This window comes from Mustelus asterias, chromosome 23 (assembly GCF_964213995.1).
Source record: "Mustelus asterias chromosome 23, sMusAst1.hap1.1, whole genome shotgun sequence".
In the NCBI taxonomy this organism is placed as follows: Eukaryota; Metazoa; Chordata; class Chondrichthyes; order Carcharhiniformes; family Triakidae; genus Mustelus; species Mustelus asterias.
Window position 1 is genome coordinate 47262435 of NC_135823.1, and position 27316 is coordinate 47289750.

Consider the following 27316-nt stretch of genomic DNA (forward strand, 5'->3'; position numbering starts at 1 on the left):
GATGTCTAGATGGATTTTAAGAAAACATTTGACAAAGCGCCACATAAACAGTGGGTCTGAGAGTCTGTATCCAATTGGCTTAAGGACAGAAAACAGTGAGTCATGATACGTGGTTGTTTTTTGGACTGAAAGGACTGCGATGATCGTCAGGGGTGAGTGCTTGGACTACTGCTTTTTTCTGCTATGTATAAATGACTTGGATCTGAGAATACCGCGTACATTTTAAAATTTAATTCCAATACCAAACTTGGCGGGCATAAAATTGTACGGACAACATGAATCATATACAACAGGGCGTAGATAGACTAGTGGAATGAGCAGACAAGAATAGAATCACGACAGTGCAGAAGGAGACCATTTGGCCCATCAAGCTTGCACCGACAACAATCCCACCCAGGCCCTATCCCCGTAACCCTGTGTATTTACCCTGCTAGTCCCCCGACACCAAGGGGCAATTTAGAATGGCCAATCAACCTAACCAGCACATCTTTGGACTGTAGGAGGAAACCAGAGCACCCGGAGGAAACCCACGCAGACACAGGGAGAATGTGCAAATTCCACAGACAGTGAATCGAGGCCAGAATTGAACCCGGGTCCCTGGTGCAGTGGCAGATGGAATTTAATAGAGAAGTGATACATTTGTGCCGGAGGGATAGGGAGAGGCAAGTGGACATAATGGCACAATTTTAAAGAATGTGCAGGAACAGTGGACCTGGGTGGGTGGTGGGGGGTCTATGCACATCAATCTTTGAAGATGGTAGGGCATATTGAGTGAGTGGTTAGCTAACCATACGGGAATCGGATTTCATAAATGGGAGCAATGTATACAAAAGCAAATGTGAAATCCAAATTCAAGAAAGGGTGCAGGACAGTACTACAGGCAAGTTAGGCTAACACCATAGAATTATAAGAGTAATTTTACATGCTGTTTGGCCCAATCAAGAGTGGTGGAAGAGGAAATAGTCTAGTTTGACCCCAACTAAAGGATTGTGTCCAGTTCTGGTCACCACACTTAATGAAAGCGTGTGAGGGTGCAGAGGGGATTTACCAGAATGGTTCCAGCTTAGGGGCGAGGCTGGAAAGACTGAGGTTGTTCTCCTTGGAGTAAAGGAGATTGAGGGAAGATTTGATAGAGATGTGCATGATTATAAGACACTCAGATAAGGAAGACTAGAAAAAAAAACTCTTCCCGTTAGCTGATGGTACAAAGATTAGGGGACACAGATTTTAGATTCTGGGCAAGAGACGCAGGAGGGAATGTCAGGAAGAACATTTTTGTTTACTCAGAGAATGACCTGGCACTCACCGTTTCTTCTTCCACCACGCTTGTGGACAATCCTTGATTGGGCCAAATAGCCTGTAAAATTACTCTTATGACTCTATGGTGTTAGCCTAACTTACCTATAGTTACCAGGACTGTCCTGCACCCTTGAATTTGGATTTCATATTTGCCACTCTCCAATCCTCTGGCACCTTCCCGAACAGGCGCCGGAGTGTGGCGACTAGGGGATTTTCACAATAACTTCATTGCAGTGTTAATGTAAGACTACTTGTGACTAATAAATAAACCTTTACATGGTCACTCTTACCAGTGTTCCCCCACAGATTCTTGGCCCACTTCATTCCCCAGCACCAGAACCATCAATACCTTCTTTCCAATTAGACTGAAGATTAGATCAAGGAAGTTTTCCACAACATATTTCAGAAGTTCCTTCCCCTCATTACCTTTTACTCTAAAACAATTATAATCAATATTTGGGTATTTAGAGTCCCCAGTATCACCACTCTATAGTTCTTGCGCATTTGTGTGGCACGGTGGTTAGCAGGGCTGCTTCCTAGCGCCAAGGACCCAGGTTCGATTTCCGGCTTGCATCACTGTCTGTGGAATTTGCACATTCTCCCCGTGTCTGCGTGGGTTTCCTCCGGGTGCTCCAGTTTCCTCCCACAATCCAAAGATGTGCGGGTTAGGTTGATTGGCCATGCTAAATTGCCCCTTAATATCAGGGGGACTAGCTAGGGTAAATGCATGGGGTTGTTGGCGTGGGGCCTCGGTGGGATTGCGGTCGGTGCAGACTTGATGGGCCGAATGGCCTCCTTCTGCATTGTAGGATTCTACGATAATCTCTGTGATTTAACTGCAAATTTACTCCTCTATATCTCTCACTATTTGGAGGCCTGTAGAATATCCCCAGTAGCTTAATTAAATAATTTTTGCTTCTGAACTCGAAGCTAATGAATTTTGTCCTTGCCCCCTCAAGGACATCCTCTCTTTCCAACATCTCAATGTCCTTCCCTAATCAGTACTGCAACCCATCTGCTTCTTTTTCCCTTCCAGTGTCAAACCTTGCTTCATAATGCTCCTGTGAAATGTCTTGGGACATTTTACTATATTAAAGGCACTATATAAATATATGTCGTTGCTGTTAAGACCTATGCCAGTACATGTTTTGGCCTTGGTGCAAATATTAGCCAGACTGTCATGTTGCAGAGAATAGCTGGTAATACCTGACCTTAACTCTGTGAAAATATTGCAGCCAGAAAGGAGGCCTGCCCCTTTAACACTGATGTCCAAACAGCAGCTAACCTTCAAACATATTTGACAGCACTGACTGGAACACACTGTCAAACATTTTCTTAGATGAGGCAGTATGGGGTTGGGACAAATATAAAGAGCAAGAGGATAGCCAGGGAGAGGGTTGACCCCTCAAGGACAGGGGAGGGAGTCTATGCGTGGAGCCAGAGGATATAGGCGAGATATTAAATGAATACTTTGCGTCAGTATTCACCAAAGAGAAGGACTTGATGGACGATGAGTCTGGGAAAGGGTGTGTAGATAGTTTGAGTCATGTTGAGATCAAAAAGGAGGTATTGGGGTTCTTGAGAAACATTAAGGTAGACAGGTCCCTGGGGACTGATGGGATATACCCCAGAATACTGAAAGAGGCTAGGGAGGAAATTGCTGGGCCTTGAGAGAAATCTTTGTATCCTCACTGGCTACAGGCTACATACTCTTGCAACTCGGCCAACGTTGTCTACCTGACACGCTGCAAGAAAGGATGTCCCGAGGCATGGTACATTGGGGAAACTATGCAGACGCTGCGACAACGGATGAATGAACACCGCTCGACAATCACCAGGCAAGACTGTTCTCTTCCTGTTGGGGAGCACTTCAGCGGTCACAGGCATTCGGCCTCTGATATTCGGGTAAGCGTTCTCCAAGGCGGCCTTCGCGACACACAACGGCACAGAGTCGCTGAGCAGAAACTGATAGCCAAGTTCCGCACACACGAGGACGGCCTCAACCGGGATATTGGGTTCATGTCACACTATTTGTAACCCCCACAGAGTTTCACTGGCTGTCTTGTCTGGAGACAATACACATCTTTTTAGCCTGTCTTGATGCTCTCTCCACTCACATTGTTTTGTTTCTTAAAGACTTGATTAGTTGTAAGTATTCACATTCCAACCATTATTCATGTAAATTGAGTTTGTGTCTTTATATGCTCTGTTTGTGAACAGAATTCCCACTCACCTGAAGAAGGGGCTTAGAGCTCCGAAAGCTTGTGTGGCTTTTGCTACCAAATAAACCTGTTGGACTTTAACCTGGTGTTGTTAAACTTCTTACTGTACAGGGGAGGTCCCAGAGGATTGAAGAATAGCCAATGTTGTTCCTTTGTTTAAGAAGGGTAGCAAGAATAATCCAGGTAATTACAGGCTGGTGAGCCTGATGTCAGTGGTAGGGTAATTATTGGAGAGAATTCTTTAAGACAGGATTTATTCCCACTTGGAAATAAGTGGATGTATTAGCGAGAGGCAACATGGTTTTGTGAAGGGGAGGTCGTGTCTCACTAACTTGATTGAGTTTTTCGAGGAAGTGACGAAGATGATTGATTGAGGGTAGGGCAGTAGACGTTGTCTACATAGACTTCAGTAAGGCCTTTGACAAGGTCCCTCGTGGCAGATTGGTGTAGAAGGTGAAGTTGCTTGGGATCAAAGGTGAGCTGGCAAGATGGATACAGAACTGGCTTGATCAAAGAAGACAGAGGGTAGCAGTGGAAGGGTGCATTTCTGAATGGAGGGCTGTGACAAGTGGCGTTCCTCAGGGATCAGTTCTGGGACCTTTGCTGTTTGTAATATATATGATTTGGAGGAAAATGTAACTGGTTTGATTAGTAAGTTTGCGGACGACACAAAGGTTGGTGGATTGGCAGATAGCGATGAGAACCATCAGAGAATACAGCAGGATATAGATAGGTTGGAGACTTGGGCGGAGAGATGGCAGATGGAGTTTAATCCGGACAAATGTGAGGGAATGCATTTTGGAAGGTCTAATGCAGATAGGAAATATACAGTGATGGCAGAACCCTGAAGAGTATTGATAGGCAGAGGGATCTGGGTGTACAGGTACACAGGTCACTGAAAGTGGTAACGCAGGTGGAGAAGGTAGTCAAGAAGGCATATGGCATGCGAGCCTTCATCGGCCGAGGCATTTAGTTTAAAAATTGGCAGGTCATGTTGCAGCTTTATAGAACCTTAGTTAGGCCACACTTGGAATATAGTGTTCAATTCTGGTCGTCACACTACCAGAAGGATGTGGAGGCTTTGGAGAGGGTACAGAAAAGATTTACCAGGATGTTGCCTGGTATAGAGGGCATTAGCTATGAGGAGAGGTTGGAGAAACTTGGTTTGCTTTCACTGGAACGATGGAAGTTGAGGGGGCGACCTGATAGAAATCTACAAGATTATGAGGGGCATGGACAGAGTGGATAGTCAGAAGCTTTTTCCCAGGGTGGAAGAGTCAAATACTAGGGGGCACAGGTTTAAGGTGCGAGGGGCAAAGTTTAAAGGAGATATATGAGGCAAGTTTTTTTTTTACAGAGGGTGGTGGATGCCTGGGGGAGGTAGTGGAAGCAGATACGGTAGTGACTTTTAAGGGGCGTCTTGACAAATACATGAATAGGATGGAAATGAAAACAGACACCACGGCTGGAATTTTCCAGCCATTCACGCCCCACCACCTCTGCAAGCGAGAACCGAGAATTTGGTGCTCAGCCAAATCTCCATTCACTGCAGCGGGACAGAGAATCCCACTGGCGTGAACGGCTGGAAAGTTCCGTCCCATGTAAATCACGAGGTGCTGAATGGGCTTCGTCTTGTGAAATGAGGGAGAGTTGAAAGATCTGTGAAGATCAAATACGTAAAACAACTGGCAAAACTTTCACAATGAATCAGCTCAAACTGATAAGACATAGTCCAAATGGTTAATGATTAAAGTTCTGTAACAACCACAAAAATAAAACAACTCAAAGTCAGAAAGGGCGAAACGCTTACTCTCATATCAATGGAACACTCAAACAAGATCCACCCTCCAATGCACAATCAACCTCAAACACATTTAACTGGACAGAACTGGTGTCAGCCCACAGAAATTATCAATCTACACTTTGAAATACCACTCCAATCCCACATCAGACATCAGTAAAGGGATGGGCTTATGCACACCCCACACCCTCTCACCAAAAATCATTGAACAGCCTGTCCTTGGGAACAAACAAGTATTCAAGGGACAAACAGGTATTCTCGGCTCCCTTACTGAGAGCTGGCATTAGCCAGATCAGTGGTCACAAGTCTCAGTGCAGGATTAAGAGGTATCTCATTCATGAGACCCACCTCCTGTTCTCTCAATCCTATTCCTACCAAAGTTCTGGTCAGATTATTTTCCTTACTAGCCACTGGACTAGCTGACGTTGTAAATAGTTCACTTTCCTCGGATATTTCCACCATTGCATTCAAAACCAATATAATTACACGTGTGCGTGTAAATGTATCAAGTATACTGGCAACTGCAGGGGAAGGAGGGAAATGCGGTGCTGATGATCTCCCACTCAGCTGACGAAGGAGCAGCGCTCCGAAAGCTAGTGGTTTTTGCTGCCAAATAAACCTGTTGGACTTTAACCTGGTGTTGTTAGACTCCTTACTGTGTTTATCCCAGTCCAACGCCGGCATTTCCACATCATGAACTCCAATCCATCCAGAGTCCACTCTTCAGCAGAGATGAGCATGAGATGGCACATTGAGGGGGAACAGCCTGCTGCGAGCTTATCTTTTTTCACAAGGTTTAAACCTGCTGAGTGTTTCTAGCATTTCTGTTGAAACAAAGCCCCCTTTCTGCTTTGCTTTCTGCCAATCTGACAGGCTGGTCAGAGGCTGCTGAGACCACTGAAATATTACTCAGCATTTTGCGGATGTGGGTGTTTAGAGATGGGGGCAGAAACAGACATACGTGACCACCCAGACACGGACAGGTAGACAGCCACATAAGACGACATAAAGGGGAATGGGAGGGGTGGGGGATGGAAGAGGTAGAGGGGAGTTGGAGGGCTGGAGTGGGGGGCGGGGGGGAGGAGCTGCTGTGACAGAGGGGGAGATAGAGACAGAAAAAGAGAAAAAAAATTCCCCTAATCTGCACAGCATCTGGTCCTGGCTCGACCTCTCTTACCTTCGTAAACAAACCGGACATTCTCTTCATGAGCTGGCGTGTGCTCCTCTTCCAGAGTGTCAGTGATTCCTGGTGTGGGACAGCGCTTCCCATTCACTCGGTTAAACACCAGCTTCGGTGCTGGACAACTGGAAAAAAGGAAGACAGACTGTACAAACTGTGTGCAATCCACGCCAAGCTTAGAAGAGCAGTGTCACAGATAGGGAGGAATGGAGGACAGAGTAATCAACTTCATCAGAGGCCACATGGAAAGATCCAGGCAGGTAGAGCTAATGCAATTGCACAGAATTGTGACCATGACACAGGCAGATTCAGTGTCTAAGGCTAGAGGAATTCGCACTGGAGGTAATGGGAGAGTTGGGCAAGGAGAGAAGATAATGGGGGAGGGGGGCAGGGGGTGCTCCAGGAATATGGAGTTGTTCTGCAGAGAGAGAGAGAGAAAAGGAGAAAGACTAGAAATGAGGCAGTATTTTGAGGGTAGATTCAGAAAAACTAGTCTGCCAAGTTTCCCAAATTAACTATAACTTCAGATTTGCCAAGTACAGTGCGTTCCCACTGGAATTTGAATCTTTCCGAACACAGTCCCTCCCTTGCGCAATCTCATCTGAAGCCCAATCCAACTAGGCACAGGACATTTGCCAGAGAGTTAAAATTAGATGATCCAGCTACTCACACGGGCTCAGCATTCAAGTGTACCTGTGAATATAATAACTTGCCCAAAGCCAGGGGACAGGTGCTAAATCAACACAGCTGGAGAAGCCCACCTGACGTCAAGCCTCTTTTAGATCACATTCACTGTCATGAGCCAAACATCTAATTGGATTTAGGTCTAGGGTTACAGACAGCTCACACCCTCTTCACTGCTTCCCCCACTCCTTCAACATCACAGACACCTACACATCAATAACTTAACCTGTGCTTGGATAGACTTTGAATGGACCACCACAGCTGTGATATCAGAGGGACCCAAAATATCATTAACAGTCCCTCCGCTCAGGGAGGCAATGGCCTAGTAGTATTATCGCTAGACTATTAATCTAGAAACTCAGCTAATGTTCTGGGGACCTGAGTTCGAATCCTGCCACAGCAGATGGTAGAATTTGAATTCAATAAAAAAAATCTGGAATTAAGAAGCTACTGATGACCAAGAAACCATTGTCAAAAAAACCCATCTAGTTCACTAATGTCCTTTAGGGAAGGAAATCTGCTGTCCTTACCCAGTATGGCCTACATGTGACCTCAGAGCCACAGCAATGTGGTTGACTCTCACCTGCCCTCCAAGGACAACTAGGGATGGGCAATAAATGCTGTGATGTAGAGATGCCAGCATTGGACTGGGGTAAACACAGTAAGTCTCACAACACCAGGTTAAAGTCCAACAGGTTTATTTGGTAGTAAAAGGCACTAGCTTTCGGAGCGCTCGCTGCTCCTTCGTCAGGTGAGTGGGATTTCAGTTCACAAAACAGGGCATATAAAGACACAAACTCAATTTACAAAATAATGGTTGGAATGCGAGTCTTTACAGGTCCTTCAAATCTTGATTAGCTGTAAAGACTCGCATTCCAACCATTATTTTGTAAATTGAGTTTGTGTCTTTATATGCCCTGTTTGTGAACTGAAATCCCACTTATCTGACGAAGGAGCAGCGCTCCAAAAGCTAGTGGCTTTTGCTACCAAATAAACCTGTTGGACTTTAACCTGGTGTTGTGAGACTTCTTACAATAAATGCTGGCCAGCCAGCGACACCCATGTCCCACGAATGCTACTGTGCAGAGGGACCTGGGGGTCCTTGTGCACGAATCGCAAAAACTCAGTCTGCAAGTGCAGCAGGTGATCAAGAAGGCGAATGGAATGTTGGCCTTTATCGCGAGGGGGATAGAATATAAAAGCAGGAAGGTCTTGCTGCAACTGTACAAGGCACTGGTGGGGCCACAACTGTAGTACTGTGTGCAGTTTTGGTCCCCTTATTTGCGAAAGGATATATTTGCCTTGGAGGGAGTGCAGAGAAAGTTCACCAGGTTGATACCGGAGATGAGGGGTGTAGCTTATGAGGAGAGATTGAACAGATTGGGTCTGTACTCATTGGAGTTTAGAAGGCTGAGGGGTGATCTTATAGAGACATATAAGATAATGAAGGGACTGGATAGGGTAGAGGTAGAGAGATTCTTTCCACTTAGAAGGGAAACCAGAACTAGAGGGCACAGCTTCAAAATAAGTGGGGGCCGATTCAGAACAGAGTTGAGGGGGAACTTCTTCTCTCAGAGGGTAGTGAATCTCTGGAATTCTCTGCCCATTGAAGTGGTGGAGGCTACCTCGTTGAATATGTTTAAATCACGGGTAGATAGATTTCTGATCGATAAGGGAATTAAGGGATATGGGGAGCAGGCGGGTAAGTGGAACTGATTCGCTTCAGATCAGCCATGATCTTGTTGAATCGCGGAGCAGGCTCGAGGGGCTAGATGGCCTACTCCTGCTCCTATTTCTTATTTTCTTATGAATGAAAAACTTCAGATTTTTAAATGAACAATTCTCGCAACAGCTCCTCCAAGGGCAAAGAGCTTGGACTAGATGCACACTGGGCCTTGCACAGGGCTCTTCAAGGTGATCTGAATAAATCAACTGAACTTTTGACTGTTCAGTTATTTGTCACAGCTGTTTACAGAGCCTTTGTCCAAACATATCCTCCAACCTCTCATGCTGCTGGATTCAGATCAAAATTTAAACTGTTTGCAAATCCAGTTGTTCCCAAATGCTCAATTATTAAATTTTCTAGAAATATCCCTATTCCCACAGTACTCTGGATGAAGATCCACCAGCAGTCACACTGATCTCAAAATAAAACGGGACTACTACAAAATATCAACACCACCATGCAATTAACCAGTCACCAAATGAGCCAAGGGGCGAGTTGAGGAGAAAGCTAGTTCCTCTGAATCAGCGAATGAGCAAATGGCACAGGCACATAACCAACTAATCAATAAGTACGCCAGCCATTAAGCTAATCAGTCAGGGAATGAGTGAACCAATGAGTGAGCTGATGAGCCAACCTGTGAATGAGTTGGTGAGTCAGCAATGAATGAAGTTAGTAAATCAGTCACATACATTCAATTAATCAGCCAATCAATGTGAGTCACATTAAGTCAGTTGTAAAAGTGTATCACAAGTTATTGGTCTGGGGCTGTGGTTTTTGCGCCAACTTTAGCATATCTGGTAATTAATATTACTCCTACAGAATGACATGGTAACACTTCAATCTGCTGATCGCGTTTGCCTAGTATAATTTTTTTTGCGGGGGGGGGGGGGGGGATTATTTGGTGATTTTGCTAACAGATTTTTTGATTGTGAGACTAAGCTAAACCACTCCAGCCCATTTCTAGATTAGAGTGGCCAAACATCCAGGAAATATTTCAGGGGATGGGAGTAAACCAGAGAAGATGACATTAGACAATGCTCTGTGTCTAAAGCCATGCTATACCTGCCCTGGGAAAGTTTGATAGGATAGTGTGGAGGAATCTTTATATCTAAACCCGTGCTGAAGCTGCCCTGGGAGTGTTTGATGCGACAGTGTAGAGGGAGCTTTACTCTGTATCTAAACCCATGCTGTACCTGCTGTGGGAGTGTTTGACGAAACCTACATCTTTTCCCAATTTGGCCTTACAACAGCAGAAGATCCATGTTAATAAAACAAAATATTCTGCAAAAAATAGCAAGTAAAGCTAAACTCGGAACTCTGTGAATTTCTGCTCTCCAATAATTAATCATTTTCCAAAGCATTTGTGGCAATGGATGCAATCAAATTTTTTTTTAAAAAGAAAGCTACCAGCGCCAAGCAAGGAATTGCTGATTAATCATCAGGTCAAGAAAGCAGAGATAGAGTCATAGAGATGGCTCAACAAAACGTCTGGGATGGTGAGATTGAGGCAGCAACATGCTGACAGGCAATGGGAGCAGCCAGATACCAGCTGACACTCAGAAATTGGACTGTTACTCGAGATTTATGGAGGGCTCTCTGTTTCCCCAACTCGTGTCCTTCCTATATTTACTGGTTTGAAGGCCATTCCTGTTGTTGAAGATTCCAGCTGGAACTAGCATTACCCAGCTGATCCTCTGAACTAATAGCGCCTGTAATTTAGAGTAGGCTAGTTCTGGTCAGTTTGTGGCCTTTATCCAACCAGTTCTGATATTGTGTTGTAGTGGCATCATCAGGAGGAGTGGAATGCAAACTACTATCAAAACTGGAGAGATCATTAGCCATTTTGTAAGAGTTCCAAGAAAGTCCTGACATAAATCAAAGTGGAAGCCAACAGTTCAAAGAGTGTGGCACTATCAATATTGTATTAGGTCATAAAGTAATAAACTACAGAATATCAAACTCCTGAATGAAAAGTTTTACAAATGGGTCGAATGGGATCTGTCTATGATTCAGTAACATATCTCTGACATTGTGATTTAACTCCAGTTAACCAACATACAGATTTACTGATTATAAGTCCTGTCTCTCTGTGAGTAGCCTGAAACCACCAACAAGTATGCTCTAACCAAAGAAAGTATCAGAACATCAAAAGTGAGATAAGGTGAACTGATCACAGGTAAACACAGGGAGCTAAAACTTAACCACAATGTGTGCATCTTCATATCTGCTATGCAGTTCAATAACAGCGGGACTGCCCTCTGAATCGTAAAAGGGTTACAGCACAGGGAGGCGGCCATTTGGCCAGTCTAGTGCATGCCGGCCCTCTGCAAGAGCAATCCTGCTAACTCCACTTCCCTGCCCTTTCGCCATAGCCAGGCAATGTTTTCCCCTTCAAGTACTTATCGAATTTCCTTCTGAAAGCCACAATTGAATCTGCCTCCACCACACTCGGGCAGTGCATTCCAGGTTCTAACCATTTACTGCCTTTTTTTCTGACGTTGCCTTCAGTTCTTATTTACTTTAAATTAGTGCCATTGGTTCTCAACTCTTCCGCCAGTGGGAACAGTTTCACTCCATCTGCTCTGTCTAGACCACTCGTGTTGAACACCTCTATCAAATCTCTCAGCCATCTCTGCCCTAAGGAAAGCAATACAAGGTTTCCCTCTCCATTCAAGTAACTGAAGTCCCTCAAGCCTGGAACCATTCTTGTAAATCTTTGCTGCGCCCTCTCTAAGGCAGCGGTTCCCAAACTGTGGGCCAAGACTGGATTATGGGGATGGTGGGCCTAGGTAAGGTGCTCTTTGTAGAGTCAGTGCAGACATGATGGGTCGAATTGGTCTCTTTTTGCACTGTAGAGATTCTGTGGTTCTAAGACTGTAAAGGACAATTGAGATGAGCAGACTAACAGCTCCAAAGCCATGAGACAGGTGACTATCCTTTTGCTACAGTGCATTGCCTCCATTAGTGCGTGGCCTCCATTAGTGTGTGGCCTCCATTAGTGTGTGGCCTCCATTAGTGCGTGATGCAGGAGCACAGTTCAAGAGTTTCAGCAAATGTTAGAGTTGGGGGTGCAGGTGGGCTCATGTGGGTCAATCAAATCAAATGGCGGGAAACCTGTGATTGGACAACCAGTGAGTGGGTGAAAGGTGAAGCTGTGATTGGGCAGGGCTGAGAAAGAGCCGCTGTAGAAAGTTCCAGAGCTCCTGATTCGCCTCGTCTTCCTCTGTTCTGCAACTCATCAACCGTACTGCCATTTTGATAATTAACAGCAACTTGCTTTGAAAACCATGACTTTCACAAGTGTTTTTTTGCCAAATCCAAAGAAAAGCCAGAATGTCCGGTTGTCTGCAAGTGCTGTCCAGCAAAGAATGAAACCAAATGAACTAAAGCGATACTGGGAGATGGTTCACGAGGAATACATCGGAAACCACCATCATTTTCCCAATGATGAAAAGAGGCGCTGTTGCAGCAACACGTTCAGTTTAAGAAGGCCTCAACTGTCTTCCAATAAGCTCAAAGGTGAGCTATGAGATTGCACAAAGTATCACGCATTTGCAGCAACTTTGATTTTACCCATGACAATTGATATGGTTAAAATAACAGTAGGGAGGTGGAGGCAAAGAAACCGTAGCTGTGGAAATTTTTGCTGTTTTGTTAGCATCTGGGGTCATGTTAATTTTCAAGCACGAAAATGGGATCACATTGCAAAATAATTTGGGAAGTCCTACATCTTTCCTAGAACTAAGGTGAGAAATTTCTTCACCCAGAGGGTGGTGAATATGTGGAACTCACTTGTACTTGTAGAAAGTCGTTGAAGCCAAAATGTTGTGTGATTTCAAGAAAAAATTAGAGCTCTTGGGGCTAAAGGGGTCAAGGGATATTGGGGGGTGGAAGGGGAGAATCAAGATGTTGAATTTGATGATCAGCCATGATCACAATAAATGGCAGAGTAGATTTGAAGGGCTGAATGGCCTACTCCTGCTTCTTGTTTCTATGTGGTGCCCAGCATTGGACACAATACTCTAGTTGTCGCTGAACCAGCGTTTTATGAAGGTTCATCATAACTTCTTTGCTCTTGTATTCTATGTCAGTAATTATTAGGAGATGTCACACGGCACCAGGTTATAATCCAACAGGTTTATTTGAAATCAAAAGCTTTCGAAGCACTGCTCCTTCATCGGGTGAAGTAATTACTAAACTTACAATGCAATATCCCTTTTTATGACTATATTTTCAGTCCTCTCTGTCACCATCAACGCTTATTAAACATGTTCCCCTTGTCTCTCTGTTCTTCCATTCCCTTTAGAGTGTACCTATTAGATTATATTGCCTCTTTCTACCAGAATGTATTGCTTTGTACTTTGCTGCACTAGATTTCAACCACCATGTGTGCACCCATTCCACCAGCCTAATGAGCTCTTAGAAGTTAATGAGCATCCTCCACACAGTGCACTATACTTCCAAGTTTTGTGTCATTTGCAAATGTTGAAATCGTGCTCTAATCACCCAAATCCAAGTAATTGATACACATCACAAAATGCAGTTGTCCTAATACCAACCCCTTCGTAACTTCCTCCATCTGAGAAACAACCATTCATCACTACTCTCCATCTCCAGTCAATCGACCAATACGCATCAATGCCGCCATCTGTCCCTTTTATTCCATGGACTTCAATATTGCCAACAACTCTACTCTGTGGAACTTCATCAGATGCCTTTTGGAAGTCCATGTACACCACATCACTCTCATCTAGAACGAGAGGTCATTGTTTTAGGATTTAAAACAGAGATGAGGAGAAATCACTTCTCTCAATCTGCGGAATTCGCTACCTCAGAGTGCGGTGGATGGCGGAACATTGGGATAGATTTTTAATTAAGTTGAGGGGTGAAGGATAACGGAGAATAAATAGGAAAGTGGAGTTGAGAACGAGGCAAGATCAGCTATGATCATATCGAATGGCGGAGCAGGCTCGACAGGTTGAATCAACTCTGTTACTTCAACAATGATGCCGGCGTTGGACTGGGGTAAGCACAGTAAGAAGTCTCACAGGTTAGACTTTAACCTGGTGTTCTGAGACTTCTTACTTCAACAAAAAAGTCAAGCAAGTTAGTTGAACATAATTTGCCTCCCAGTAGGAAAAACAGTTCAGACCAGTATTCTCATTTCCCTAATTTTTAACGTCTTTTTCCTTCAGGGCTTGAACAAGTATATGTTGGTTTTGTTTAATTAATTCTCAATTGTCCAAATGACTGTTAAATTTGACCTGAATTATTGTTTCTAAAAGCTCCTCAACTCTGACTCCACTCTTCAGCGATATGCACTGGCAGTAATTAGTATTTTTTTTAATTGCTGATTTTACAAGAAACATGATATGCGAAGCAATTAGACAAAGGAACAGAATACTCTGCATGGTCCCAGAAACACTGCCAAAGCAGATACAGGAGATTAGAAACAGAGTAAAGCTCTTTGCACTCCTATCAAAAACTCCCAGGGCAGGTATGTCACTTTCAGAGGCTTCCCAGTTCTGAAACATTAAGTTAATGTTTATTTTTTTGCTGTTCTGACTTTTCACCAAGCTTCTTTGGTCCAATTTAGCATGGCCAATCAACCTAATCCACATTCCAAAGATGTGCGGGTTAGGTTGATTGGCCATGCTAAATTGCTCCTTAGTGTCAGGGGGACTAGTAGGGTAAATACATGAGGTTAAGGGGATAGGGCCTGGGTGGGATTGTTGTTGGTGCAGACTCGATGGGCCGAATGGCCTCCTCCCGCACTGTAGGGATTCTATGACTGTAAGTCCACAGCTGTTGGATCAGACTCTACATACTGCTGACACACGTGTTACAATGTCTGAGAAACTAAAGAGTACAGCTCAAGGCATCTCTCAGCAGTCCAGGTCTTTTGGAATGTCCAAATTACCAATGTACCCCTCCCCCCATGTAAAAACACAACATGGGGCTTTTTTATTCGGAGACACAAGGACTCTCCCTCAGCCTCTCTTCACACAGCTGCAGACACAAAAGGAATGAAGTTACATGAACACCGACACACCCTGTGCAGCTGTGACAGACACCACCGTAAACTCATCTAACTTAAAGATCCAGTGGCAGAGCAAAGTAAAATTCCCTTCTTAAAACTACCCTATGGATTAGAGGGAAAAACACGTACTTCCCCAGCTGGAAGGGGAGATGGCTGAAGGGACGAGGGGGAAGCTGTGCCCTGAGCCACCACTTCAGCCTTGCTGAACTCACCATCAGATCTTTAGAAGTTACACATAGAACAAAAAGAAAAACTGAGTGCTGGAACAGGGCTTCAGGTCTGTCCACATCTTAAAGATGTGGAGATGCCGGCGTTGGACTGGGGTGAACACAGTAAGAGTTTTAACAACACTAGGTTAAAGTCCAACAGGTTTATTTGGTAGCAAATACCATTAGCTTTCGGAGCACTGTTCCTTCGTCTTAAAGAGTTAGTCTGTCTTTCGGATTAAGTCTATTCATCATATCTCCACAAACTATTGACCTATATTTCAGACGGACACTGACCCACCGTATAATCCTGGCACTCTTGTTTCCTGTTTTTTTTAAAGACAGGAGACACTCAGCAGAGAACCCAAACATAAGGAGGCTCATCAGTTTATGAGTGACTTTTCATTGTGTCCCGTTGTACCCCATTCACTCCTGTGTTTCGATATGGGTGGTAATTTTCAATTAATTTTCTAGAAAAGGAAACACTGAATATTTCTTTGCTCAGTGTGAACAGGCCAGTGAAGTCCAAACCTTGATCCCGACAGACCAGTAACAACCTGTCTGCTTGACTTAAAGAGCAGATATCCACTCCATCTGACGAAGGAGCAGCGCTCCGAAAGCTAATGGCATTTGCTACCAAATAAACCTGTTGGACTTTAACCTGGTGTTGTTAAAACTCTTACTGTGCTTGACTTAAAGTCAGACCATAGGTAGTCCTGTTCACAAGGACCAGAGATGGATCCGCATTATATGAGGTTAGTAATGTGAACTGCAGCTGCCTGGACCAAGAGCCTGAATCTGAGGCAGGTCGACAGGGGCCTCCATATGAGCAAAATACAGCTGGCAGCAGACATCCAGGCCTTCCAGTGTCAGCTGAACTCTGCACTATGAATACCCCAATGTGCAGGAAACCACTTACATTGTGTTGTGGAAATGTTGGTTTAAAGAGTGGCAGTTTCAGTATCCTCAGTGCTCCTCAGTCAGTGCTGGATTTGAAATTTGGTTAACATTGGGAAGTCCAACATAACCAGCATCAGAATAAAAGGTAAAGGGTACAGAGTGATGCACAGTTGTCCCTGTACCTACATAGTAACAGTGAGAAATCAGCAGTGTGAAGGCAAGTTTTCTTTATAACTTACTGCAATGATAAGAACACAGTTTGAAAAATAAGATTGGGAAGTACCTTAAATATTATAATAGCAGTTCTGAAAGTGTATTCTCATATTTTCAAAGCTTTCCAAACTAACTGTCTGAATGGAATAATATTTGGCTTACAAAAGAGAAATTTACGGCTTGCGGGGTATCTCTCTCCCTTCTACCAACACTCTCGTTTAGAAGCTTTCTGCATGCGGTAATATGTTGCAATCTTTCATTCTCCAGCAAGCCTGTGAGCAGCAGCAATTGTGAAGGTCAAACTATTCACAATTTACAACCCAAACACTGAGCATGAAATTCCACATGACACATGCACACCAGGCAATTGCTCCACATTATAGAAATATAGATGAGCATGGAGCACACTGCTGCATATCATACAACACAGTAAGAAGTTTAACAACACCTCCACATCATGACTATCATACAACACACACCGAACACACTGTTCCACACTAAACAACCGAGCACACAGCGCCACGCTACACACACGTACTGTGCACACAGTTCCACATTACACACCGAGCATGCTCCACTCTAAACTCACTGCTCTGTATTACACACACTGAACACACTGCTCTGTATTACACGCGCACACTGCTCTGTATTACGCACGCACACTGCTCTGTATTACGCACGCACACTGCTCTGTATTACGCACGCACACTGCTCTGTATTACGCACGCACACTGCTCTGTATTACGCACACTGCTCTGTATTACACACGCACACTGCTCTGTATTACGCACGCACACTGCTCTGTATTACGCACGCACACTGCTCTGTATTACGCACGCACACTGCTCTGTATTACGCACGCACACTGCTCTGTATTACACACGCACACTGCTCTGTATTACGCACGCACACTGCTCTGTATTACGCACGCACACTGCTCTGTATTACGCACGCACACTGCTCTGTATTACGCACGCACACTGCTCTGTATTACGCACGCACACTGCTCTGTATTACGCACGCACACTGCTCTGTATTACGCACGCACACTGCTCTGTATTACGCACGCACACTGCTCTGTATTACGCACGCACACTGCTCTGTATTACGCACGCACACTGCTCTGTATTACGCACGCACACTGCTCTGTATTACACGCGCACACTGCTCTGTATTACACGCGCACACTGCTCTGTATTACACGCGCACACTGCTCTGTATTACACGCGCACACTGCTCTGTATTACACGCGCACACTGCTCTGTATTACACGCGCACACTGCTCTGTATTACACGCGCACACTGCTCTGTATTACACGTGCACTGCGCACACTGCTCTGTGTTACGCACACTGCTCTGTATTACATGCGCACTGTGCACACTGCTCTGTATTGCGCACTGCGCACATTGCTCTTTTGCGCACTGTGCACACTGCTCGGTATTACACACGCACACTGCTCGGTATTACACACACTGCTCTGTATTACACGTGCACTGTGCACGCTGCTCTGTATTACACGTGCACTGCGCACGCTGCTCTGTATTACACGTGCACTGCGCACGCTGCTCTGTATTACATGCGCACTGCTCTGTATTACACGCGCACTGCGCACACTGCTCTGTACTACACGCGCACTGCGCACACTGCTCTGTACTACACGCGCACTGCGCACACTGCTCTGTATTACACGCGCACTGCGCACACTGCTCTGTATTACACGCGCACTGCGCACACTGCTCTGTATTACACGCGCACTGCGCACACTGCTCTGTATTACACGCGCACTGCGCACACTGCTCTGTATTACACGCGCACTGCGCACACTGCTCTGTATTACACGCGCACTGCGCACACTGCTCTGTATTACACGCGCACTGCGCACACTGCTCTGTATTACACGCGCACTGCGCACACTGCTCTGTATTACACGCGCACTGCGCACACTGCTCTGTATTACGCGCACTGCGCACACTGCTCTGTATTACACACACCGAACACACTGCTCTGTATTACACACACCGAACACACTGCTCTGTATTACACACACCGAACACACTGCTCTGTATTACACACACCGAACACACTGCTCTGTATTACACACACCGAACACACTGCTCTGTATTACACACACCGAACACACTGCTCTGTATTACACACACCGAACACACTGCTCTGTATTACATGCGCACTGCGCACACTGCTCTGTATTACACATGCACTGAGCACATTGCTCTGTATTACACATGCACTGCACACACTGCTCTTTATTACACGTGCACTGCGCACACTGCTCTGTATTACACACACTGAACACACTGCTCTGTACTACATGTGCACTGTGCACACTGCTCTGTATTACACACACTGAACACACTGCTCTGTACTACATGTGCACTGCGCACACTGCTCTGTATTACACACACTGAACACACTGCTCTGTATTACACACACACACCCACTGAGCACAGCTCTATACTACATGCACACTAAGCACACTGATCTACATTACACACAGTGCTCTGTATTACACAGGCACTGAGCACACTGCTCTGTATTACACACACACACACTGCTCTGTATTACATGCACACTAGGGTTAGACTACTCCACATTTTAACCTTACACCACCCCCCGGGTGCTGTTGACATCTATCTGGCTGATTGATGATTATCTGTCAGGAATCTCTCCTCCCGGCAGGGGAATGGAAAGCTGAGGCCGGGCTGCCGGCTCTCCAGTGCCGAGTTCCCCAGTACAAGTGTCACCTTCACGGCAAGGTCACGGTGCGGACTGTCAGTGACCGCCCGCTCCAGTCCCGGTCCCGGTCCCAGTCCCAGCTCCAGCCCAACCCTGCACTCACCTCCCCGCCGCTTTCTGCTTGAGCTCGCAGGCGGACTTGGCTTCGATCTGTTGGGATGGACCTGCGGAGAGAGAGAGAGTGAGACGGAGCCGGGGCTGAGCTCAGGGCCGGGCGCTGCGCTGCCTCTTACCGGTCCTCCGCTGTGTGGCCAGCCTGCTGGGTCCCCGGGTGATGGTGTACATGGTCAGCTTGAGCCTGCGGGACTGCAGCAGCGCCGGGGCCCGGACTCAGTCACCGCCTCCCCAGCTGACAGAGACCCACCCCCTGAGCAGCCTCCCCGGACCCGCCCCTACAGCCAGCCCAGGGAACAGCCAGTCCCCTCCCAGACCAACCCTAACCCGACCAACCCCCCAGACCAACCCTAACCTTACCCCCCAACTCAACCCAAACCCAACCAACCCCCAGATCAACCCGAACCTTAGCCCCCAACTCAACCCAAACCCAACCAACCCCCCAACTCAACCCAAACCCAACCCTTGAGCAACCTCCCCGGACCAGCCCCTACAGCCAGCCACAGGGAACAACAAGCCCCAACCCTAACCCCCCAGCTTAACCCAAACTCCAACCAACCCCCCAGCTGAACCCGAATGCCCCCCCAGCTCAACCCTAACCCGCCCCAGCTCAACCCTAATGCCCCCCCCAGCTCAACCCTAACACCCCCCCCACCTCAACCCTAACCAACCCCCCAGCTCAACCCAAACTCCAACCAATCCCCCAGCTCAACCCAAACACGAACCAACCCCCCAGCTCAACCCGAACACCCCCCCCCAGCTCAATCCTAACCCCCCCAGCTCAATCCTAACCCACCCCCCCAGCTCAACCCTAGCCCCCCCCCAGCTCAACCCTAACCCCCCCCCAGCTCAACCCTAACCCCCCCAGCTCAACCCTAACGCCCCAGCTCAACGCTAACCCACCCCAGCTCAACACTAGCCCCTCCCAGCTCAACACTAACCCCCCCCAGCTCAACACTAACCCCCCCCAGCTCAGCCCTAACTCCCCCCAGCTCAGCCCTAACCCCCCCCCAGCTCAGCCCTAACCCCTCCAGCTCAGCCCTAACCCTCCAGCTCAGCCCTAACCCCCCCCAGCTCAGCCCTAACCCCCCCCAGCTCAGCCCTAACCCCCCCCAGCTCAGCCCTAACCCCCCCTCCAGCTCAGCCCTAACCCCCCCCAGCTCAGCCCTAACCCCCCCCAGCTCAGCCCTAACCCCCCCCAGCTCAGCCCTAACCCCCCCAGCTCAGCCCTAACCCCCCCAGCTCAGCCCTAACCCCCCCAGCTCAGCCCTAACCCCCCCAGCTCAGCCCTAACCCCCCCCCAGCTCAGCCCTAGCCCCCCCCAGCTCAGCCCTAACCCCCCCCAGCTCAGCCCTAACCCCCCCAGCTCAGCCCTAACCCCCCCCAGCTCAGCCCTAATCCCCCCCAGCTCAGCCCTAACCCCCCCCAGCTCAGCCCTAACCCCCCCCCAGCTCAGCCCTAACCCCCCCCAGCTCAGCCCTAACCCCCCCCAGCTCAGCCCTAACCCCCCCCAGCTCAGCCCTAACCCCCCCAGCTCAGCCCTAACCCCCCCCAGCTCAGCCCTAACCCCCCCCAGCTCAGCCCTAACCCCCCCCAGCTCAGCCCTAACCCCCCCCAGCTCAGCCCTAACCCCCCCCAGCTCAGCCCTAACCCCCCCCAGCTCAGCCCTAACCCCCCCCAGCTCAGCCCTAACCCCCCCCAGCTCAGCCCTAACCCCCCCCAGCTCAGCCCTAACCCCCCCCAGCTCAGCCCTAACCCCCCCCAGCTCAGCCCTAACCCCCCCCAGCTCAGCCCTAACCCCCCCCAGCTCAGCCCTAACCCCCCCCCAGCTCAGCCCTAACCCCCCCCAGCTCAGCCCTAACCCCCCCCAGCTCAGCCCTAACCCCCCCCAGCTCAGCCCTAACCCCCCCCAGCTCAGCCCTAACCCCCCCCAGCTCAGCCCTAACCCCCCCCAGCTCAGCCCTAACCCCCCCCAGCTCAGCCCTAACCCCCCCCAGCTCAGCCCTAACCCCCCCCAGCTCAGCCCTAACCCCCCCCAGCTCAGCCCTAACCCCCCCCAGCTCAGCCCTAACCCCCCCCAGCTCAGCCCTAACCCCCCCCAGCTCAGCCCTAACCCCCCCCCAGCTCAGCCCTAACCCCCCCCAGCTCAGCCCTAACCCCCCCCAGCTCAGCCCTAACCCCCCCCAGCTCAGCCCTAACCCCCCACAGCTCAGCCCTAACCCCCCACAGCTCAGCCCTAACCCCCTCCAGCTCAGCCCTAACCCGCCCCAGCTCAGCCCTAACCCCCCCCAGCTCAGCCCTAACCCCCCCCCCAGCTCAGCCCTAACTCCCCCCCCAGCTCAGCCCTAACCCCCCCCAGCTCAGCCCTAACCCCCCCCAGCTCAGCCCTAAACCCCCCCAGCTCAGCCCTAACCCCCCCCAGCTCAGCCCTAACCCCCCCCAGCTCAGCCCTAACCCCCCCCAGCTCAGCCCTAACCCCCCCCCAGCTCAGCCCTAACCCCCCCCAGCTCAGCCCTAACCCCCCCCAGCTCAGCCCTAACCCCCCCCAGCTCAGCCCTAACCCCCCCCCAGCTCAGCCCTAACCCCCCCCAGCTCAGCCCTAACCCCCCCCAGCTCAGCCCTAACCCCCCCCCAGCTCAGCCTTAACACCCCCCAGCTCAGCCCTAACCCCCCCCCAGCTCAGCCCTAACCCCCCCCAGCTCAGCCCTAACCCCCCCCAGCTCAGCCCTAACCCCCCCCAGCTCAGCCCTAACCCCCCCCAGCTCAGCCCTAACCCCCCCCAGCTCAGCCCTAACCCCCCCCAGCTCAGCCCTAACCCCCCCCCAGCTCAGCCCTAACCCCCCCCAGCTCAGCCCTAACCCCCCCCAGCTCAGCCCTAACCCCCCCCCAGCTCAGCCCGAACCCCCCCTCAGCTCTAACCCCCCCTCAGCTCAGCCCTAATGCCCCTCAGCTCAGCTCTAACCCCCCCCCAGTTCAACCCTAACCCCCCCCAGTTCAACCCTAAACCCCCCCCCAGTTCAACCCTAACCCCCCCCCCCCAGTTCAACCCTAACCCCCCCCCCCAGTTCAACCCTAATCCCCCCCCCCAGTTCAACCCTAATCCCCCCAGCTCAACCGTAACCCCCCCCAGCTCAACCCTAACCCCCCCCAGCTCAACCCGAACCCCCCCAGCTCAACCCTAACCCCCTCCCCAGCCCAACCCTAACCCGCTCCCCAGCCCAACCCTAACCCGCTCCCCAGCCCAACCCTAACCCGCTCCCCAGCCCAACCCTAACCCCCTCCCCCCCAGCTCAACCCTAACCCCCCCCAGCTCAACCCCAACCCCCCCCCAGCTCAACCCCAACCCCCCCCCAGCTCAACCCCAACCCCCCCCAGCTCAACCCCAACCCCCCCAGCTCAACCCCAACCCCCCCCAGCTCAACCTCAACCCCCCCCAGCTCAACCCTAACCCCCCCAGCTCAACCCTAACCCCCCCCAGCTCAACCCTAACCCCCACAGCTCAACCCTAACCCCCCCCAGCTCAACCCTAACCCCCCCCAGCTCAACCCTAACCCCCCCCAGCTCAACCCTAACCCCCCCAGCTCAACCCTAACCCCCCCCAGCTCAACCCTAACCCCCCCAGCTCAACCCTAACCCCCCCAGCTCAACCATAAACCCCCCCAGCTCAACCCTAACCCTCCCCAGCTCAACCCTAACCACCCCCCAGCTCAACCCTAACCCCTCCCCAGCTCAACCCTAACCCCCCCCGGCTCAACCCTAACCCCCCACGGCTCAACCCTAACCCCCCCCGGCTCAACCCTAACCCCCCCTCCAGCTCAACCCTAACCCCCCCTCCAGCTCAACCCTAACCCCCCCTCCAGCTCAACCCTAACCCCCCCTCCAGCTCAACCCTAACCCCCCCTCCAGCTCAACCCTAACCCCCCCTCCAGCTCAACCCTAACCCCCCCCTCCAGCTCAACCCAAACCCCCCCTCCAGCTCAACCCTAACCCCCCTCCAGCTCAACCCTAACCCCCCCTCCAGCTCAACCCTAACCCCCCCTCCAGCTCAACCCTAACCCCCCCTCCAGCTCAACCCTAACCCCCCCTCCAGCTCAACCCTAACCTCCCCCAGCTCAACCCTCACCCCCTCCCCAGCCCAACCCTCACCCCCTCCCCAGCTCAAACCCTAACCCTTTCCCCAGCTCAACCCTAACCCCCTCCCCAGCTCAATCCTAACCCCCTCCCCAGCTCAACCCTAACCCCCTCCCCAGCTCAACCCTCACCCCCTCCCCAGCTCAACCCTAACGCCCTCCCCAGCTCAACCCTAACGCCCTCCCCAGCCCAAACCTAACCCCCTCCCCAGCCCAACCCTAACCCCCTCCCCAGCCCAACCCTAACCCCCTCCCCAGCCCAACCCTAACCCCCTCCCCAGCCCAACCCTAACCCCCTCCCCAGCCCAACCCTAACCCCCTCCCCAGCCCAACCCTAACCCCCTCCCCAGCCCAACCCTAACCCCCTCCCCAGCCCAACCCTAACCCCCTCCCCAGCCCAACCCTAACCCCCTCCCCAGCCCAACCCTAACCCCCTCCCCAGCCCAACCCTAACCCGCTCCCCAGCCCAACCCTAACCCCCTCCCCCCCAGCTCAACTCTAACCCCCCCCAGCTCAACCCTAACCCCCCCCAGCTCAACCCTAACACCCCCAGCTCAACCCTAACACCCCCCAGCTCAACCCAACCCCCCCCAGCTCAACCCTAAACCCCCCCAGCTCAACCCTAACCCCCCCCAGCTCAACCCTAACCCCCCCCAGCTCAACCCTAACCCCCCCCAGCTCAACCCTAACCCCCCCCAGCTCAACCCTAACCCCCCCCAGCTCAACCCTAACCCCCCCCAGCTCAACCCTAACCCCCCCCAGCTCAACCCTAACCCCCCCCAGCTCAACCCTAACCCCCCCCAGCTCAACCCTAACCCCCCCCAGCTCAACCCTAACCCCCCCCAGCTCAACCCTAACCCCCCCCAGCTCAACCCTAACCCCCCCCAGCTCAACCCTAACCCCCCCCAGCTCAACCCTAATCACCCCAGCTCAACCCTAACCCCCCCCAGCTCAACCCTAACCGCCCCCAGCTCAACCCTAACTCCCCCCCAGCTCAACCCTAACCCCCCCAGCTCAAACCTAATCCCCCCCCAGCTCAACCCTAACCCCCCCCCAGCTCAACCCTAACCCCCCCCAGCTCAACCCTAACTCCCCCCAGCTCAACCCTAACCCCCCCCAGCTCAACCCTAACCCCCCCACAGCTCAACCCAAACCCCCCCCCAGCACAACCCAAACCCCCCCCAGCTCAACCCTTACCCCGCCCCCCAGCTCAACCCTTACCCCGCCCCCCAGCTCAACCCTTACCCCGCCCCCCAGCTCAACCCTTACCCCGCCCCCCAGCTCAACCGTAACCCCCTCCCCAGCTCAACCGTAACCCTCTCACCAGCTCAACCGTAACCCCCTCCCCAGCTCAACCGTAACCCCCTCCCCAGCTCATCCCTAACCCCCTCCCCAGCTCAACCCTAACCCCCTCACCAGCCCAACCCTAACCCCCTCCCCAGCCCAACCCTAACCCCCTCCCCAGCCCAACCCTAACCCTCTCCCCAGCCCAACCCTAACCCCCTCCCCAGCCCAACCCTAACCCCCTCCCCAGCCCAACCCTAACCCCCTCCCCAGCCCAACCCTAACCCCCTCCCCAGCCCAACCCTAACCCCCTCCCCTCCCCAGCCCAACCCTAACACCCTCCCCCCCAGCTCAACTCTAACCCCCCCCACCTCAACCCTAACCCCCCCCCACCTCAAGCCTGACCCCCCCAGCACAACCCTAACCCCCCCAGCTCAACCCTAACCCCCCCAGCTCAACCCTAACCCCCCCAGCTCAACCCTAACCCCCCCCAGCTCAACCCTAACCCCCCCCCAGCTCAACCCTAACCCCCCCCCAACTCAACCCTAACCCCCCCCAGCTCAACCCTAACCCCCCCCAGCTCAACCCTTACCCCGCCCCCCAGCTCAACCTTCACCCCGCCCCCCAGCTCAACCATAACGCCCTCCCCAGCTCAACCCTAACCCCCTCCCCAGCTCAACCCTAACCCCCTCCCCAGCTCAACCCTAACCCCCTCCCCAGCCCAACCCTAACCCCCTCCCCAGCCCAACCCTAACCCCCTCCCCAGCCCAACCCTAACCCCCTCCCCTCCCCAGCCCAACCCTAACCCCCTCCCCCCCAGCTCAACTCTAACCCCCCCCAGCTCAAGCCTGACTCCCCCCAGCTCAACCCTAACCCCCCCAGCTCAACCCTAAACCCCCCCAGCTCAACCCTAACCCCCCCAGCTCAACCCTAACCCCCCCCAGCTCAACCCTAACCCCCCCCAGCTCAACCCTAACCCCCCCCCCAGCTCAACCCTAACCCCCCCCAGCTCAACCCTAACTCCCCCTAGCTCAACCCTAACCCCCCCAGCTCAACCCTAACCCTCCCCAGCTCAACCCTAACGCCCCCCCAGCTCAACCCTAACCCCCCCAGCTCAACCCTAATCCCCCCCGGCTCAACCCTAACCCCCCCCGGCTCAACCCTAACCCCCCCCAGCTCAACCCTAACCCCCCCCAGCTCAACCCTAACCCCCCCCAGCTCAACCCTAACCCCCCCCAGCTCAACCCTAACCCCCCCCAGCTCAACCCTAACCCCCCCCAGCTCAACCCTAACCCCCCCAGCTCAACCCTAACCCCCCCCAGCTCAACCCTAACCCCCCCCAGCTCAACCCTAACCCCCCCAGCTCAACCCTAACCCCCCCCAGCTCAACCCTAACCCCCCCCAGCTCAACCCTAACCCCCCCCAGCTCAACCCTAACCCCCCCCAGCTCAACCCTGAAGGACATATTTCACACAGAGGGTCGTGGGGGCCTGGAATGTGTTGCCGGGCAAGGTGGTGGAGGCGGACACACTGGGAACGTTTAAGACTTATCTAGACAGCTATATGAACGGAGTGGGAATGGAGGGATACAAAAGAGTGGTCTAGTTTGGACCAGGGAGCGGCACGGGCTAATTGTTCCTTGTTTCTCGTTTCAAGGCTTCATTCTATGATCATCTTGCTGGTGCCAGTACAGTGCGAGACTGCGGATAGTTGGGAACCTGTCTCGGGGGCAGGGAATTCATATGGTGTTCGTGGAAGTGGAAATGACTAGGGTTGGGAAGCATTTTCCGATCAGGGCCATTGTGATCTCCTGGACTCGTTTCGATCGCCTCAGGGGTCGGAGAGGAATTTCCCAGATTTTTTTTCCCCATATTGGCCCTGGGGTTTTCACTCTGGGTTTTCGCCTCTCCCTGGAGATCACATGGTCTGGAATGGGGGGGGTGGGGGTGAGTTAATAGGTTGTGATGATCAAAGCATCGTAGCTGTGAGGGACAGCTCGGTGGATAGGATATCGGTATGTAGATAGGCTGGAAAATTGGGCGGGGATCCTGGATTCAGGATTCAATCCTGGACCGGGGAGCGGCGCGGGCTTGGAGGGCCAAAGGGCCTGTTCCTGTGCTGTATTGTTCTTTGTTCTTTGTTTGTTCTAACCCTAACCCCCCCAGCTCAACCCTAACCACCCCCAGCTCAACCCTAACCTCCAAGCTCAACCCTAACCCCCCCCAGCTCAACCCTAACCACCCCCCAGCTCAACCCTAACCCCCCCCAGCTCAACCCTAACCCCTCCCAGCTCAACCCTAACCCCCCCCAGCTCAACCCTAACCCCCCCCCAGCTCAACCCTAACGCCCCCAGCTCAACCCTAACCCCCCCCAGCTCAACCCTAACCCCCCCCAGCTCAACCCTAACCCCCCCCAGCTCAACCCTAACCCCCCCAGCTCAACCCTAACCCCCCCAGCTCAACCCTAACCCCCCCCAGCTCAACCCTAACCCCACCCCAGCTCAACCCTAACCCCCCCTAGCTCAACCCTAACCCCCCTAAGCTCAACCCTAACCCCCCCCAGCTCAACCCTAACCCCTCCCCAGCTCAACCCTAACCCCCACCAGCTCAACCCTAACCGCCCCCCAGCTCAACCCTAACCCCCCCCAGCTCAACCCTAACCCCTCCCCAGCTCAACCCTAACCCCCTCCCCAGCTCAACCCTAACCCCCTCACCAGCTCAACCCTAACCCCCTCCCCAGCCCAACCCTAACCCCCTCCCCAG

General features: G+C 51.4%; 1 protein-coding gene across 1 annotated transcript in view; it reads right to left on the minus strand.

Annotated features, from left to right (window-relative positions):
* Positions 1 to 19478, minus strand: part of mcrip2 (MAPK regulated corepressor interacting protein 2) — a 26980-nt gene extending 7502 nt beyond the window's left edge. Inside the window, exons 1-3 of the mRNA XM_078240447.1 lie at positions 19260 to 19478; positions 19130 to 19190; positions 6500 to 6627 (exon numbers count right to left, since the gene is read on the minus strand). Of these exons, the coding sequence (XP_078096573.1) occupies positions 6500 to 6627; positions 19130 to 19190; positions 19260 to 19311 (241 nt within the window). The 5' untranslated portion in view covers positions 19312 to 19478. The remainder of the gene's footprint in view (positions 1 to 6499; positions 6628 to 19129; positions 19191 to 19259) is intronic.
* Positions 19479 to 27316: the final 7838 nt, after the last annotated feature.